The 14,987-nt window shown below is 40.5% G+C and overlaps 1 protein-coding gene across 1 annotated transcript in view; it reads left to right on the top strand.

Annotated features, from left to right (window-relative positions):
• Positions 1-834: 834 nt before the first annotated feature.
• TRIM50 (tripartite motif containing 50) overlaps positions 835-14,987 on the top strand; it is a 29,638-nt gene continuing 15,485 nt past the window's right edge. Inside the window, exons 1-3 of the mRNA XM_082247234.1 lie at positions 835-1,304; positions 8,790-8,885; positions 13,201-13,431. Coding sequence (XP_082103360.1) covers positions 900-1,304; positions 8,790-8,885; positions 13,201-13,431 — 732 coding nt within the window. The 5' untranslated portion in view covers positions 835-899. The remainder of the gene's footprint in view (positions 1,305-8,789; positions 8,886-13,200; positions 13,432-14,987) is intronic.

Genomic DNA, 14,987 nt, shown 5'->3' with positions numbered 1-14,987 from the left:
CAGGATTCTATTCCAACCCTTTGGGCTCTCCCCCCCCCCCTTTTCTTTAATAGTATGACAATTGTTGTCGTGTTAACTTCTTGATATCACACCATATCTCACAACTACCAAGAGTGCGGTGTTATTTGGTATTATTCTATGCTATTTGGGTGACAGTTGACAGGGGACAGTCAGCATCTGCCAGACCTGAGGTGACACAGCAAGCATGCTTGACATGCCTGGAGTTCCACTTTAATATATAAGCAAAATTCTTCTATAAATTATGGCTTGCTCTCTTAAAGGGTCAGTCCTTTTAAAAATTATATTTAAATTATATTCTGGTATTAATTAACCAAAAATAATTTTTCATAGGAACTCTATCAGTGACATCTTCACCCCCCTCCATGTAGTAGCATTGCACTTATTGCAGCAGTAGTTTCAAGCGCTCCTTATGTTGACAGGTGTGGAAATGTGGGAAAATGGGTGGTGAGCTCTCCTCCCTGGAGTCCTGAGACATGGAAGACAGTGCATAGTTTTACCTCCTGCAGCCTGTACAAAACTCTCCAGCTGCTACTTTCATTACCTCCAACATATACCAGAGTTCCTAGGAAACTGTGTGGGGGCTTAAGAAAGGGAAAAAAAAAACTTTATTTGTGTATGCTGATGCCATTTCATGTTTTTGCTGTACACACTGTTCTTGTATGGTACATTCAGTTTGTTTAAATGAAGATAAGAAGTACACTTTAGAGATAAACAAGTTTATTACATTATCAAACCCATTTGTAAGTTGATTGATAAGAAACTTCAAAGATTTATTTATTTATTTTTTATTATTTTTTTATTTTTTTTAGAAAAACAAGGTAACGTGATATTTACCTGCTGGTGTTCTAAAGTTATACTGCAGATCTACATAGAAAGGGATGGCTTTCAATATAAGGATTCCTCTACTGGAGAACCAGTTGACTTGTCCAATATGCCTGGAGGTATTTAAGGACCCAGCCATGCTGCAGTGTGGACATTCCTACTGCAGAGACTGTTTATGGGGGTTGATGAAAGAATCCCACATTATCCTACTGTGTCCTGTGTGTCGCCAAGAAGTGGACTACAGTTCCTCACCTCCCAATGTTACATTAAAGCGCCTCATTGAGACTCTGAAGGTATTAAGTGAGGAGCAAGCTGCAGCTGAGATATGCCCAAATCACAATAACCCCCTCAGCCTGTACTGTGAGCAAGACCAAGAAGTTATTTGTGGCCTTTGCGGGACTATTGGCAACCACAAGCATCACCACATCACACCACTCACAAGTGTGTATAGTCGAATGAAGGTATGCATACGCAGTCCTACTGTTTTAAAAAAGAAAATGATTAGACTTGAATGTATGGGGATATTTCATGTAATAGTATAAATCTTTTTACCTAAAAACTGTATACAGGGGATGATTTTTGTATAGAAAATAAAATACGGTTTATCAAATATATCTGTAGTCAATGCTTTCGGTATTTTGTAGTCAGTAGTGATGTGTAGATACATGTTTCATTTATTTGCATGCCTTTAGGTATAACTTTGCGGTAAGGAGCACTGTGGCTATGTTATGGCAAATTAACTATAAATATTGAAGCTATGGTCTCAAAAAATAATACATACTTCGGAGAAGTAATCATATTGTATGTAACAATCAGAAAGTGTACATTTAGAATCTGTCAGAAAATGAGTGATACCAAGTTCAAACTGTACTTTAATTGTTAAAAAGGAAACTACAGTATAAAGGTTTGGGGTCAGATTTTGTTTTTATTTTACAAATAAACATTTAGTAGAAGGCTCAATGATGACTCTGGTATTACTGTATAGACCAATATGGGTTATCCATGGAGGGAGCACAGTTTTTTTTTTTTTGTTTTTTTTTAAATAATAGCTAAGAATAAATTCACTGTGTGCACTATTATTAGGCAAGTGAATATTTTGACCAAATCAACCTTTTTAATGCATATTGTCCAACTCCAAGCTGTATAAAATTGAATGCTTAATGGATTTAAGCAAATCAGGTGATGTGTATTTGTGTAATGAGGGAGGGTGTTACCTAAGGAGATCAACGTCCCATATCAAGGTGTTCATAATTATTAGGCAGCTTCTTTTTCTCAGGCAAGCTTGGCCAAAAAAAGAGATTTAACTGATTCTGAAAATTATAAAACTGAAAAAATTGAATAAAGTCCTTTAGAGGAATACAGCACTCTTGAAATTGAAAAGATATTTGGGCGTGATCACAGAACCATCAAACATTTTGTTGCGGGGGCGTGACTTGGACATGGCTGTGTGAGGACGCATGTTGCATGAGCTTCCGGCTATCTCCTACGCAGCCCCGCTGACTTAGACTCTCTGCACTGGCATGTTATTGGCGAAAAGGCACAAGAAACGCTCGTCTACCCAAACAGCCTGAACATCCAGACCGGCAGGGGAAATACACCACTTTTTTCCACATCTACAATCCGGGTCCCCTGGCTTCAGGATGGCGGCTCCGCGAGGCCTGCTCAGACGACCCAGAGTGCTGGGACCCTGCCTACATCTCCCAGGCCCTCCACAATGGTTGTCGGTGTCCCGGAGGCTCCTACACATTTCTCTATGGAATACACAGACACACCACAGGATTCTGGGACCACTGCTCTAGACTCAGACATATGTGTGCTCCTGCGGGCCCTCCCTACCTGGACGGAGATCTAGCCATCCATAGAGGAGGCACACCGCTGGGACATCCAGGCGGTCTGCACAGACTTTCAATCCCTCTCAGATAGAGTGACCTCTGGTGAGTCGTCCCTCTCAGCATTAGAGCTTCGTGTGTTGGCCCTTGAGAGCTCCAGGGACTCTTATATGGACACAGCCATCGCCTTACGACTCTACATTGAGGACCTGGAGGATCAGAGTCAACACGATAATCTCCGACTCCGGGGCTTGCCAGAGATGAAGGGAGAGGAAGACCTTCAAGATACAGTAAGAGATATTTTTAATAAAATTATAGTCTCACCCCTTCCGCTCCCTTGGAACTGGACAGGGTGCATAGATCACTGGGCCCCAAGCCCGCTGACCCAAGCAGACCTCGCGATGTGGTGTGTCACATCCACCACTACAACCAAAAGGAAGAGATCCTCCGCAAAGCTTTGGAGCTGGGCATGGTAGACTTAGACGGCACAGCCATCAAAATACTCCCGGAGAGCCTCCCTGCATCGTAGGGCCTTGTTGAAGATGGTTTTGGATCTCGCACGGCAACTCGGGTTTACATACCGCTGGGGTTACCCTCTGGCAGTCACCTTTCTAAGGAATGCAGATTCCTACACTTTGGGCACGCCTGCAGATCTACCGTCTCTCTTTAGTTTTCCGGAGACAGATCCCATGAAGATCCCCAACTGGCTCCTCATTCTCCCCCACCCATCGGGACCTTCCTGAAATGGGGGCAAACCGGGGCAACTGGTCAGCCTGTCCACAGCGATCCAGGAGGAGATCCCATCATAATATCTTTAGGAGGTCTTAGCGCCTCAATGTTTATTACCATGTGTATTTTGCTAAGCTTATGGTCACATTGTCTGTTTAAATGTTCATGTTGGGATTTATATTTTCTACCCTCTTACCTTCCGGTGATTAATGGGGTTGCCCTCATGCCGGTCTGTGTGCCGTGCTGGCGGCGTGTCCTACCCCCCCCCCCACAGCGGGAGTTATATACCCTCTATTTTTGCCCTGGTGGGATCCGGGGGGACCCTACGGCTGGGGTGAATGGAGCTGACATGGAGCTGACATGGACGCGTGGTCTGGGTTGCGCTGGGGGGTGGCTGGCGAGGTGGAGGGCCTCCCCCTTTGCCTGTTTGGCTTTGGGGGTGGTGTCTGCCCCAGTTGTTGTCTGTGCCGTCCCGCTCCGGTGACATCCGGGTTCTGCGCAGCATAAATTACACTCCAATTTTTGGAGTTACGGTTTAAAGTTGAGGTTTCCTTCACTGTTCAGAATTATTTGTTACCTACTGATTTTGCTACTGTTTTCCATGAGTTTGTTTAGAGCTAAATTTCTTTTCCCTGTTCTAAGTTCTTCATGTGAACGCCTTTAATGCATGTACCTTTCAGTTACTCACGAATATTATCGGGCTAGGGAGAGTGGGTCGGGGGCCCGTCCATTGGCTCTTTCCAACCACAACCACACATAGACACACGCTCATTCTCCTGGCTCCCTGCTGGTGAGCGTCTTAGCATTTTCTTTGCTATCATTTAGTTAATTGAGGCTTCTCCCTGTGGGATTGCCTCTTTCCCATTCACTCTCTCATATTCTTAGCTTGCCTGACTTTCCGTTCTCTTTCTCCCTCATACTATCTTAGCCTTCCCTTTCAATCAATGCTAAGGGCCTTAACGTCCCAGAAAAGAGGCAAATTTTGTTGAACGATTTGAAAAAGTCCAACATTGATATCGCCTTTTGTTCAGGAGATCCATTTCAGAGACGACAAGCTCCCATTTTTTAAGAATCGGTATTTCCCTCTGGCCTACCATTCTACCAACCCAGAGGCTAAATCAAATGGAGTCCCTATCATTTTTTCCAGAACAGTACTGTGGACCTGCGTGCAAATTCTAAAAGACCCCAATGGCCGATTTCTGTTTCTGAAGGGCGATATTGGTGACGTCAAAGTGACTTTTGCCACCTTTTATGCCAACAGCCAACAGGATGTGTTCATTACTAGAGGTATGGAGAAACTCATGGAATTCTCTGAGGGTCAACTAATTATTTGGGGGAGATTTTAATACCCCTCTGATTCCTTCGGAGGATACATCCTGGTATCCTCCTCTATCCCCCCTAACGTCCGCAAACGTATTGCAAAGTCCCTCCATGGTGCATAATTGATAGAGGTCTGGCACCTGATGCATCCCAGAGAATGAGACTTTTCTTTCTATTCCTCACCTCACCAACTATACTCCCGTGTAGACTATTCCTTGATCCCGCATTGTCAGTTACACTCGATCCGTGACTCTTCAATAGGCTCTATCACATTGTCCGACCATGCCCCTGTTATACTTTCTTACGCACTGACGGATTTTCGATCATCCGGAACCCGGACGTGGAGACTGAATGAGAGCCTACTCCAAGATGAGACTGTGTTGACAGATGTTACTACGGAACTAGACCATTTCTTTCAGACTAACACCTTTGCAGATACTGACCCCGGAATCATTTGGGAGGCACACAAGGCAGTTATATTCATAACTGGGGTTACCTCCCAGTGCTAGTCACATTCTAAACGTCAGTGAAAGTTTAAATCCAATTGGTGGCAGTAGGGAAAAAGAACACAATTATTTGTTAGGCCCTTTAATGTTATATCAAAAAACAATGTCAAAGGCTCAGATTAAGAGAAGGCATAATAAACTGGTTCACCTTTTTGATAACAAATCTTCCAAAATTATATGAACTGCACACTGATCCCCAGATGCAAGAGTTCCTTTATTGAATTAAAATGGTAGAAACAGCCTGAGGCTACATGTGCACTAGCCTACCCTGACTGCAGCTGCGGGAAAATGCAAAAATGTGGCAAAAAAGTGTTTTACGTTTTGGCCGTGTTTTACATTTTGGCCGTGTTTTACATTTTGGCCGTGTTTTACATTTTCCCGTGGCTGGCGGTCCTATCCTATCCTATCCTGAACACGATTCTTCCACCTTCAGGAGAGGCAGGTTAACCTCACCTAAACACGGCATGTCATAAACTCTGCTAAAAGCCTATGTATACATGGACACATAGGCTTTTATGGAGTTGAGTTTAGGAGTTTTGGCAAAAAAACGCCAAAAGCTCCTAAACTTGAGCGTAGGAGCTGCCAGTGTACATGAAGCATGCATTAACCAAATAAAGAAACTCTTTTTTATCTGAAGATCCACTTGCAGTTTACCTCATTTTGGAAGATGCAAGAGTAGACGTACCTTTGCATCAGATGTCATATGTGCCGCATTGTGCATTTCTCAACAAGCACTGGACCACCTAAGGCTAAATGTGTACACTAGCTTTCCCTGACCGTGGCTGCGGGAAAACGCAAAATTCGTTTTTGTTGTGTTTTTGACTTTTTCTGTCCTGAACGTGATTCTTCCACGTTCAGGAGAGAGAGGTTTAGCCTCAACTAAACACGGCAGCTCCTGAACTCTGCTAAAAGCCTATGTGTACATGGACAGAAAAAAATGCCAAAAGCTGTTACTATACATAAAGCCTAAACTGCATGCAAAATTCTTGACTTCAGTTGTTCAGTTGTTATTCTTCCTCATTAACTTGTGATAACTAAAACAAAGGTATGAAGCGATTTGTGGCTCCCGTGACATAGTTTGGCAATACAAAAGGATCCTAATATGCTAAAATAGTGATCCTAGAGTTCTAATATTCCATAATAACCTGCTTTAAAACATCAAAATATTTTTTTTTCAACCTAATATAATAAATCAATTTATGGAAAAACAGTGTACATTTCCTTTAAAGAGCCTGCAGCATGAACATACTAAAGGGAACATTTATCATAGCAAGGGAATTTTTCTTTATCAACTTTGATTCAGCTCACTGGGACAATTTCCTTACTCAGGGAACAATTGTTTATCAAGGGCAACTGTAAATCAGATCCCTGAGATGAAGGGAAAGTTGCACAATTCTACACCAGGAACAAACCTGAAATTAAATTTCAGACGAAACTCTATTTAGTTGTTTTGGTCAGAGTAAATAAGGGCAAAATCATATCAGTTTTTTTTTTCTTTTCTTTTTTTGCTAGTGTTTATATGTTCACAGGAGAAATTGCATGTGCAAATCCCAGACAGAATTTAAAACCAGAGGTTCTTCTGTTTCCTCACTCTATTCAATACTCAAAATATTGGTGTGGTTGGAATTAAATTCTAATAGCAATGATGATGTGTTTCCCAACAATAAAAAGTGATGATATGGTTTGAGGAATTACAATCTTCCCATATTGAATTGCAGACTATGTTGGGCCTGACTTTGTCAATTCATTCATCATTGAAATATAAAGACTTATTAAGTTAAAAAATAAGAGAAAAACAAATGAAGAGGAAATCATCAAATTTTCCATTTTGATAAATATGTGTCAAACAATATAAATTTGTAGTGCTACCTCTGCAGGAACCACTTGATATACTTTTCTTCCACAACTCTTAAAGCTCCTCGGTCTCTACTGACACACCTGGTTATAGGTTACTTATACACGTGAGAAAAAAGTATTAATATTCTACCACTCTATGATAGTACACAGAAAATAGAAGACAAGCAACTTGAGGATTTAAAAAGGTGGATGTATTATTGAAGAGTGAGCAAATACAATGTATAGGACATGTAAACAAGACAACAGAATTTGTTAGGGTAACTGATTGGAATATTAGCATCACCTATGGCCGTTGAACAAAGCCGCAATAAGGCTAAGCCTCGCTACACTGGTCTACACAGTATTAGTAAGAATATCATCAGCCATGAAAGCATGAATGGCATAAATGAAACCTCACTGTATTTCTTAGCAATAGCTACTCAAGGAATGTTCCTGAGTGAACTCTACTTATACAGCCCCAATAGCTGGTGAACATATATGTTCCTGACTAAGAGGTACCCCTAGTAGTGTCAACAAAGTACCTAGCGCCCATTTGTCAGTGTTGGCCAGTTTTTGTTGGGGCCCTTCTGTGAGGTGGTGCATGTGAAACTGTCTCCTTATGGCAATCTGCAGTAGATGGCTAATGGGCCGTTAGGCAAGTATTTGGTCTATATGGCATTAACTGTGGGCAATAAGGGGTTAAGCTTGGTAGTTGAGGTCACCACTCCTGGTATTCAATGGATCAGTTCCAGTATGCTTGGCGTTCAATGGTCCCAAAAGTCCTCACAATCAGGTCATCTCTGATGTGGTAGCACACAGCAATAGGTCTCCCCAGATTGGATTTCAAGGCACAGTAACTCTCTCTGTGCCTCAGTCTTTTGCTCTGACCCCCAAAGGCTCTGTCCTCAGACCAGGCAAACACAGCACAAGTCAGCACACACTGGTTTCTCCACACTATCTTCCCGGAGTCCAGCGCAGACCCTGGCAGCAGGTCTGCATCTATTCACTGACCACCCAGTTCTCTCGAGTGCTCTGGTAATTTGTCTGGGAAAAATGCTGTATTTCTCCTCGACTGTATGTAGGGAATTGTGTGCCTCTAGTTCTGCGGCCATAAACCTTCATTCACTTGTATTGAGCAATGCCCCTTTAAGGAATACATATCCCATGATCCACTGCTGCACAGCAAGTCATCTCGCTGAAACTCCAATTGGCTAAAACTCCCCTGCTGTCTGATTGGCTCAAATTACTGCCCAGAGGGAGGGGGAGCATATACGAGTGGGGCATTTCACACAAAGCCACTCTGCTCACACAGTAGGGAAGCTAAAGGTGAAAGGCACCCGCTGCAGCACAGTGACAATGGGGAGAGGCAAGTGAAGGGAGAGAGGCACAAGCAATTGACAGCACACCAAGCTACAACATTTCAAATGTTATTTCTTTGCCCAGATATCATGAGGCTCGTTTGCCATGAAATTTGATAGGTTTAGTAGTAAATATCAGTGTTTAGCAGGTGTTACATGTGACACTTCTCTACTTCAAAGAATTTTTGAATAGTTAATTAATCTGGTAACAACTCTGATTGCAAGACCTCCATGGCCATCCACATGGCCTAAACTACAGACTTTCATTTATATAACAATTTGGTTGTAACTTTTCCCCATTATTTAAAATTAATTTTGTATGACAGTCACTATTTGTTGTCTAATATTTTGCATTACTACATTTATAGGAAGATGTGTCTGCACTTATGACTGAGCTGCAAAAGGAGAGGAGAGCTCTGGAGGAGCAGATAAGCAAACTCACCAACAACAAGACCCGTATAACAGTGAGTGTCCACAAACCCCTAGGCATTGGAAACTATTATAGGATCAATTCTATAAACTATGACGATTGTTATTTACCTAGAAAACAGTAATTTTCACTAATGACAGACAATGAGAGCTGCAACTTACAATCACAAAATTGAAAGAATCAAGCCCTTTTATGCTAGGTGTCTTTACTAAAGACGGATGACATGAAATTGATAATTATTCTTCTTGAAAATATCTTATGTATTATTCTGAGTTGTAGAAATATTCATCAAATCAATATTTTTAGTGAACCTGTTGTGTAACTATTTTATAGGCACAATTCATTGAGCTATAATGCCTGTGTTAATTGCCATAAAATATTTTTTTTGCCATGTGGTTTATATTTTCAGACCTTATTGATTTGTTTACATGTAAAGCAAACTTTTGCTTCTTAAACATAAATTATATAAAGAAAGGAAGCTCAGTAGGATTTACCTCTGCAGGACATACATAGTGTAATTTGCTGCTATTGTTACATAATTCCTGTTGACTGTGAATCTTTGTATGACAGCTTAATCTAACATTACCCATTTAGGCAGCTTTCACACTGATCTGTTTTTCTTTCCCTTTTGCGTTAAAAAAAGCAGAAGAAAAACATGTGACCATGTAATCCTATGGAACTCTTCACACTGATCCATCGTAGGTCTTCTGTTTTTATTAAAATCTTGCCTGCTGCATTTTTGGTGCAGGTTTGGTGTGGTTAAAAAAAAGCGCACCTCCCCAATGAAATGCATAAAAAAAACGCACCCACGTTTGCGTTTTAATGCGGTTTTTGAGTCCCATGTCCTGCGAAAAATGCACAGCAAACATGGTAAAAGTGGAGAAAAAACACAAAAAAGCATTTTTACTGTGTTTTTGCTACGGATCAGTGTGAAAGTGCTCTTAGAGTACTCATACAGATGTGGACAACTTGGATTACCAGTCAGATCTGTACCCAAAAGACAAAAGAATTAGTTAAATGCACCAAACAAGGGGAACATTCTTTTCCTTGGCTGAAATCATTCCAAAAAATTAGACACCAGCAGTTGGCACTTCGGCTACCTGGTCTCAGCCATGTGTCAACTGTACAAGATTGTCTTTTAAAATGAGGACAATCTGATAATTTTTTTTTTTTTAGTACAAATCACTGAAACCATGCAACCTGTTATTAATTTTTCATGAAAAATTTTGAGATTCATGTAGGCAGTTGCTGACAGGACATGCTTAAAGTGGTTGTAAGCCTCAAACATAAAATATGAACAAATCATAACCCTCTATAGTGTGTGTGTGTCTCATTTAAAAGCACTAAGTGTAATTTCTCTCTGCTGCTTCATTCCTCTGCTATCAGTATGAATATTGTCTGACAAGTTTTCCTGACACCAAGAGAAAAAAGGTGACAGGGTAGGGCGCACCAGCTGATTGGCAGCCTCAGCTCTGTTCCTATGTGCTGTGTGAAGGGGGGGGGGGTGTCCCTTCTCTCCACTCAGCTCTCAGAGCTCTCCTCACTGAGCTCTGCAGAGTGCCGCTTCAGCTAGCCTTTTTCTTCTGACAGCTCTAACAATCTTTATAATTTCAACTTATTAATTCCAACTTATGTAGGAGGATTTGTTTCATCTCTGTGTATCACCTAAGGGCAGTCTCTTCCCTGGGTATATGTAAGGGTTTACAACCACTTTAACTCCTGCCTATCCTCCATTTGAAACCAAATCCCTCTGTACCTCTTTCTTCAGTTATCCTTCTTCATAGTTTCATTAATGGACATCTATTAAAAAATGCACTATTTATTTAAGCACTTGACCTCCAGGAGGTTTACCCCCCTTCATGACCAGGCCATTTTTTGTGATACGGCACTGTGTTACTTTACGTGATAACTGAGCAGTCATGCAACGATGTACCCAAATAAAATGTAAGTCCCTTTTTTGCCACAAATAGAGCTTTCTTTTGATGGTATTTGATCACCTCTGGGTTTTTTACATTTTTGTACAATAAACAAAAAAGACTGACAATTTAAAAAAAAAAAAAAGACAATATTTTTTACTTTCTGCTATAAAACATATGCGAAAATAATAATAAAACAAAAAATGGAATTTCTTCATCAATTTAGGCCAACATGTATTCTGCTACATATTTTTGGTAAACAAAATCCCAATAAGCTAATATTGATTGGTATACGCAAAAGTATTCGTGTGTACAAACTATGGGATATTTTTATTTATTTTAATTTTTTTACTAGTAATGGCAGCGATCAGCGACTTATAGCGGGACTGCGATATTGAGGTGGAAATATCGGACCATAACTGACACTTTTTTTGGGAACCAGTGACACTAATACAGTGATCAGTGCTAAAAATATACACTGTCACTGTACTAATGACACTGGCTGGGAAGGTGTTAACATCAGGGGAGATCAAAGGGTTAACTGTGTGCCTAGCCAGTGTTTTCTAAATGGTGGGAGGGGCTTTTACTAGGGGAAGAGGTGGATTTCATTTCCTGCTTTACAAAAAAAACTAAATCCATGCCTTCCCTCCTGTCAGAATGGAGATCTGCCTTGTTTACCTAGTCAGACCGCCATTCTGTGTATCTGCAGGACGATCGACAGGTCCCGGCGGGCATCAAGTCCACGCGGGATCACAGCAGGAGCGAGCCGCCAGTGGCACCCATGCACGCCCCCTAAAGAGCTGAATCACGTATAAATACGTGATCCGGCGCAAGGCTGCTGCCCTGTAGCAGTAAAACTGCTATAGGGTGGACAGCAAGTGGTAACAAAACTGGTATAGTGTACTATACATTTTATCCAACCCCTAAATTATTGGATTTGATATTTTTAAAGGCCAGCAGAAAGGAAAAGTAGTGATAAAAGAAGAAGCACGTTTGTGTAATAATTAGTTGCGGCCTGTGTAGCTTGAGGCATGCTATGGATTGTGCCTTTTGTCTTCATTATTTTTGCTCAAAGGTATCTGACTTTCCCATATTGGAATTTTCAGAGTTATGGAGGTATGCTGTCACTTTTGTCCATGTGGTGATTTTAAAACCATTACTGTATGTCCAGAATTTCTACTAATAAACCACAGTTCTAAATGAGCAATGTTTTCCTCAAAACTTTCCATTTTACAAATGTGTGGTGTTTACTAAAATATCTTTCTTAAACTACTGTGAGCTCATTGTGTACTTTGTAATGCTGTGACAATCCCACACACACTGATTAGGTTGCAGTCACAATGAAACCGAATCAGTTGTCCTTGTGACTTGTCCTTCAGAAGACTGGAGATAAGGCTTTCCTGGCACAGTAACAGTGGTCTTGCATAAGGTGTTTAACACCCATCAAACAGACAATAGAAGAAACAGCATCTTAATGACTCATGTCCTGTGCAGGATATTTCTAGAATTCCTGGAATAAATTCTACACTTTGTAAAGTTTGACAAAAGTTTACATCTCAGATCTTCCTAGACCCTTATTAGGTTTACAATAATTTTTGTTTTTCTGAAACTGTATCAAATCCCTTGGACTTTCAAATAATATAGGTTGGCCAACTTTCCTTAATTTTTCAATGACAGAAGAAGGTTTTAATTATTTGCCTGTGCAAATGTGTGACCCAAACAATCTACTGTTCCAAAACAGCAAGGTGTATTTAACCTTATCAAGGATAGTGGTTGTTTACCCCATATGGACAAGTGCAACTTTCATAATCTTAGCATTAGGTCTTATGAGCAGCTTTGTTTTGAAAGGTTTTGGAAAGATTAACCTTTGAATTGCATGAACCCCTCATAGAGCATACGTTGTTCTACTCTCAGTAAAACATATACAGTCATAGCCAAATAATTGGCAATCCTCAATTAGTTGCTGCTCTTTCTCTTCTCCATGCTCTGTGTGGCACACAGAGACACATAACAGAAAGGTTGAGTACATTTTTCACCATTTTAACTGGTTGCCGGTAGGATTTCTATATTGTCAGCTCCTGGTAATTGATACAGGTAAGTTTAATTACAAATTACAGGAGGATCACAAACTTGGAATGCAATTATTTCCTACAATTTTGTCCAATCCATTTTTGGAGTTTTGCGTGGAATGTGTCAGATTTGGCTTTTTGTTTCTCCACTTTTTTTTGTGCCATACCAATACAAACAAAATAAATAAATATGAGAATGCTTAAACATTTGTAATTGCAACAATTTTATGTAGTGCATTGTCTGACAGAAATGTGGGGCTGCCAATATTTTGGCCATGACTGTATATCTGTTATGTTTTTGTTATTGTATATTCCTATTGATTTTTTTTTTTTTTTTATGTTTAATTTCTCTGTTTTGCTACAGAATGAATCAGATGTCTTTCAGCGTCTAATCTGCAGGGAGTTCCAGGAACTTCAGAGATACATTGCAGAGGAAGAGGATCACTTCCTTAAAAAAGTCTCCAGGAAAGCTACAGAGCTCATCAGCAACATTGAGATTCAATTAAAGCAGAAAAATGAAATACTGTGCTCTGTAAAGGAGAAAGAAAGACAGCTGGAGATCCTGGGAAATGAGAATCACCTGCACTTCATCCAGGTGAGCCTTTCTACCAAACTGGGTCCACAATAGATAGTATCAATCACATTTAATGTACTGCTGTGTTAAACTTAAAGTGTATATCAATTCTAACAATAAAGTTCTCTTATTTGCTCCCTTATGGTCATTTAAATAAACCACTCCCAGCATTGTGGTAAATCATTTTGATAAGTGCAAAAAAACTTAATGATGATCGAAACCCAGTTCTGTCTTGTGCACTTTGCAGCGTTATATCAAGCAGTCTCATTAGCTCTGTTTAGTTCTCTGTGGATGACAAATCACCTCCCCTTCTGCCCGTCTTCATAACATGGGGTGTGGGAATTTTCTTTAGTCCTAATACACTTTGGGGTGGATTTACTAAAGACAAGTAGACTGTGCACCTTGTAAGTGTAGTTGTATTTATTTTTCATGGTAAAGCTTCACTTTGTAAAGAATAACCAATCAGGTACAAGAAAAAAAAACAGCATTTTCGCTTGCACGTGATTGGATGATGGAAATCAGAGCTTGACCATATTACTAATCTCTGGGGAAAATAACTGCAACTGCATCTGCAAAGTGCACGGTGTAAATGCTTTTAGTAAATCCACCCCCCTCATGTCTTAGGGTGGCAATGCTGCTTCTCCCTGAACACACCACAGTGGGTAAAGCCTAGTACACACAGGCTGGGTTTAATGAAAAAAAAAACTAGTAGTGTGTATGAGCCTTAAGTGTTGTTTCAATAGGACAGAAATTATTTTACTGGCAGTAGCACCAAGTGAAAATAAAACAAAAAAAAATCAACATCTGTGAATTGGAAGTCCATTTTTGTTTTTGGGCTTAGATACACTTTTAATTTGTGCTAAAAATGGGATTTGTACTTACCGTGAAATCCATTTCTCTGAGTTCATCGACAGACACACCACTCCATAGATCATAACCACTGGGTTATATTGCCTCCTCCAGGAGTAGGACTAGGCAGAACAAAAAACACCTTGCTACATGTATGGGCCATCCTCAGCTTGGTATTTAACCCCCCCTCTCTGTTCTAGGTAATCAGTTTAGTAGCAAGCAGTATTAGAAGTATCAAAACTCCATAGAGGGGTGGGCGCTGTGTCCGTCGATGAATTTGATTTTATTGTAAGTACAAAAATCCCATTTTCTCTTTCATTCATTCGATGGACACAGTGCTCCATAGATCATAAATAATGGGATGTCCAAAAACAGTGCCAAAAGGAAAATGAGATGTGGGGAGAATAACCCAAGGCTAAACATAAGAGCCCTTAACCAGGATACAGGAGCTTTAACTGGGTCACAGGAGCCCCATCTGACAAATAAAAGTTTAAATAAAAACACTCATCAAGAGGGAACAACCTCTCTTAAACAGCAGCCTGCAAAACTTTGCGGCCAAAAAAAGCATCCGCAGATGCCAAAGTATCTACCTTATAGAATTTTGTAATGGTATGCACCAGTGACCAAGTGGCCGCCTTGAAAACTTCCGATATTGATGCTTGATGACAGAAGGCCCAAGAAGTACTCAGCACCCGAGTATGTGCTGTGACATGGAAAGGTGGAACCTG

The sequence above is a fragment of the Pelophylax lessonae genome (assembly GCF_965119305.1).
Source record: "Pelophylax lessonae genome assembly, chromosome: 2".
NCBI classification, from domain to species: Eukaryota; Metazoa; Chordata; class Amphibia; order Anura; family Ranidae; genus Pelophylax; species Pelophylax lessonae.
The sequence above is the reverse complement of the archived record's forward strand: the minus strand, read 5'-3'. Positions and strand labels throughout refer to the sequence as shown.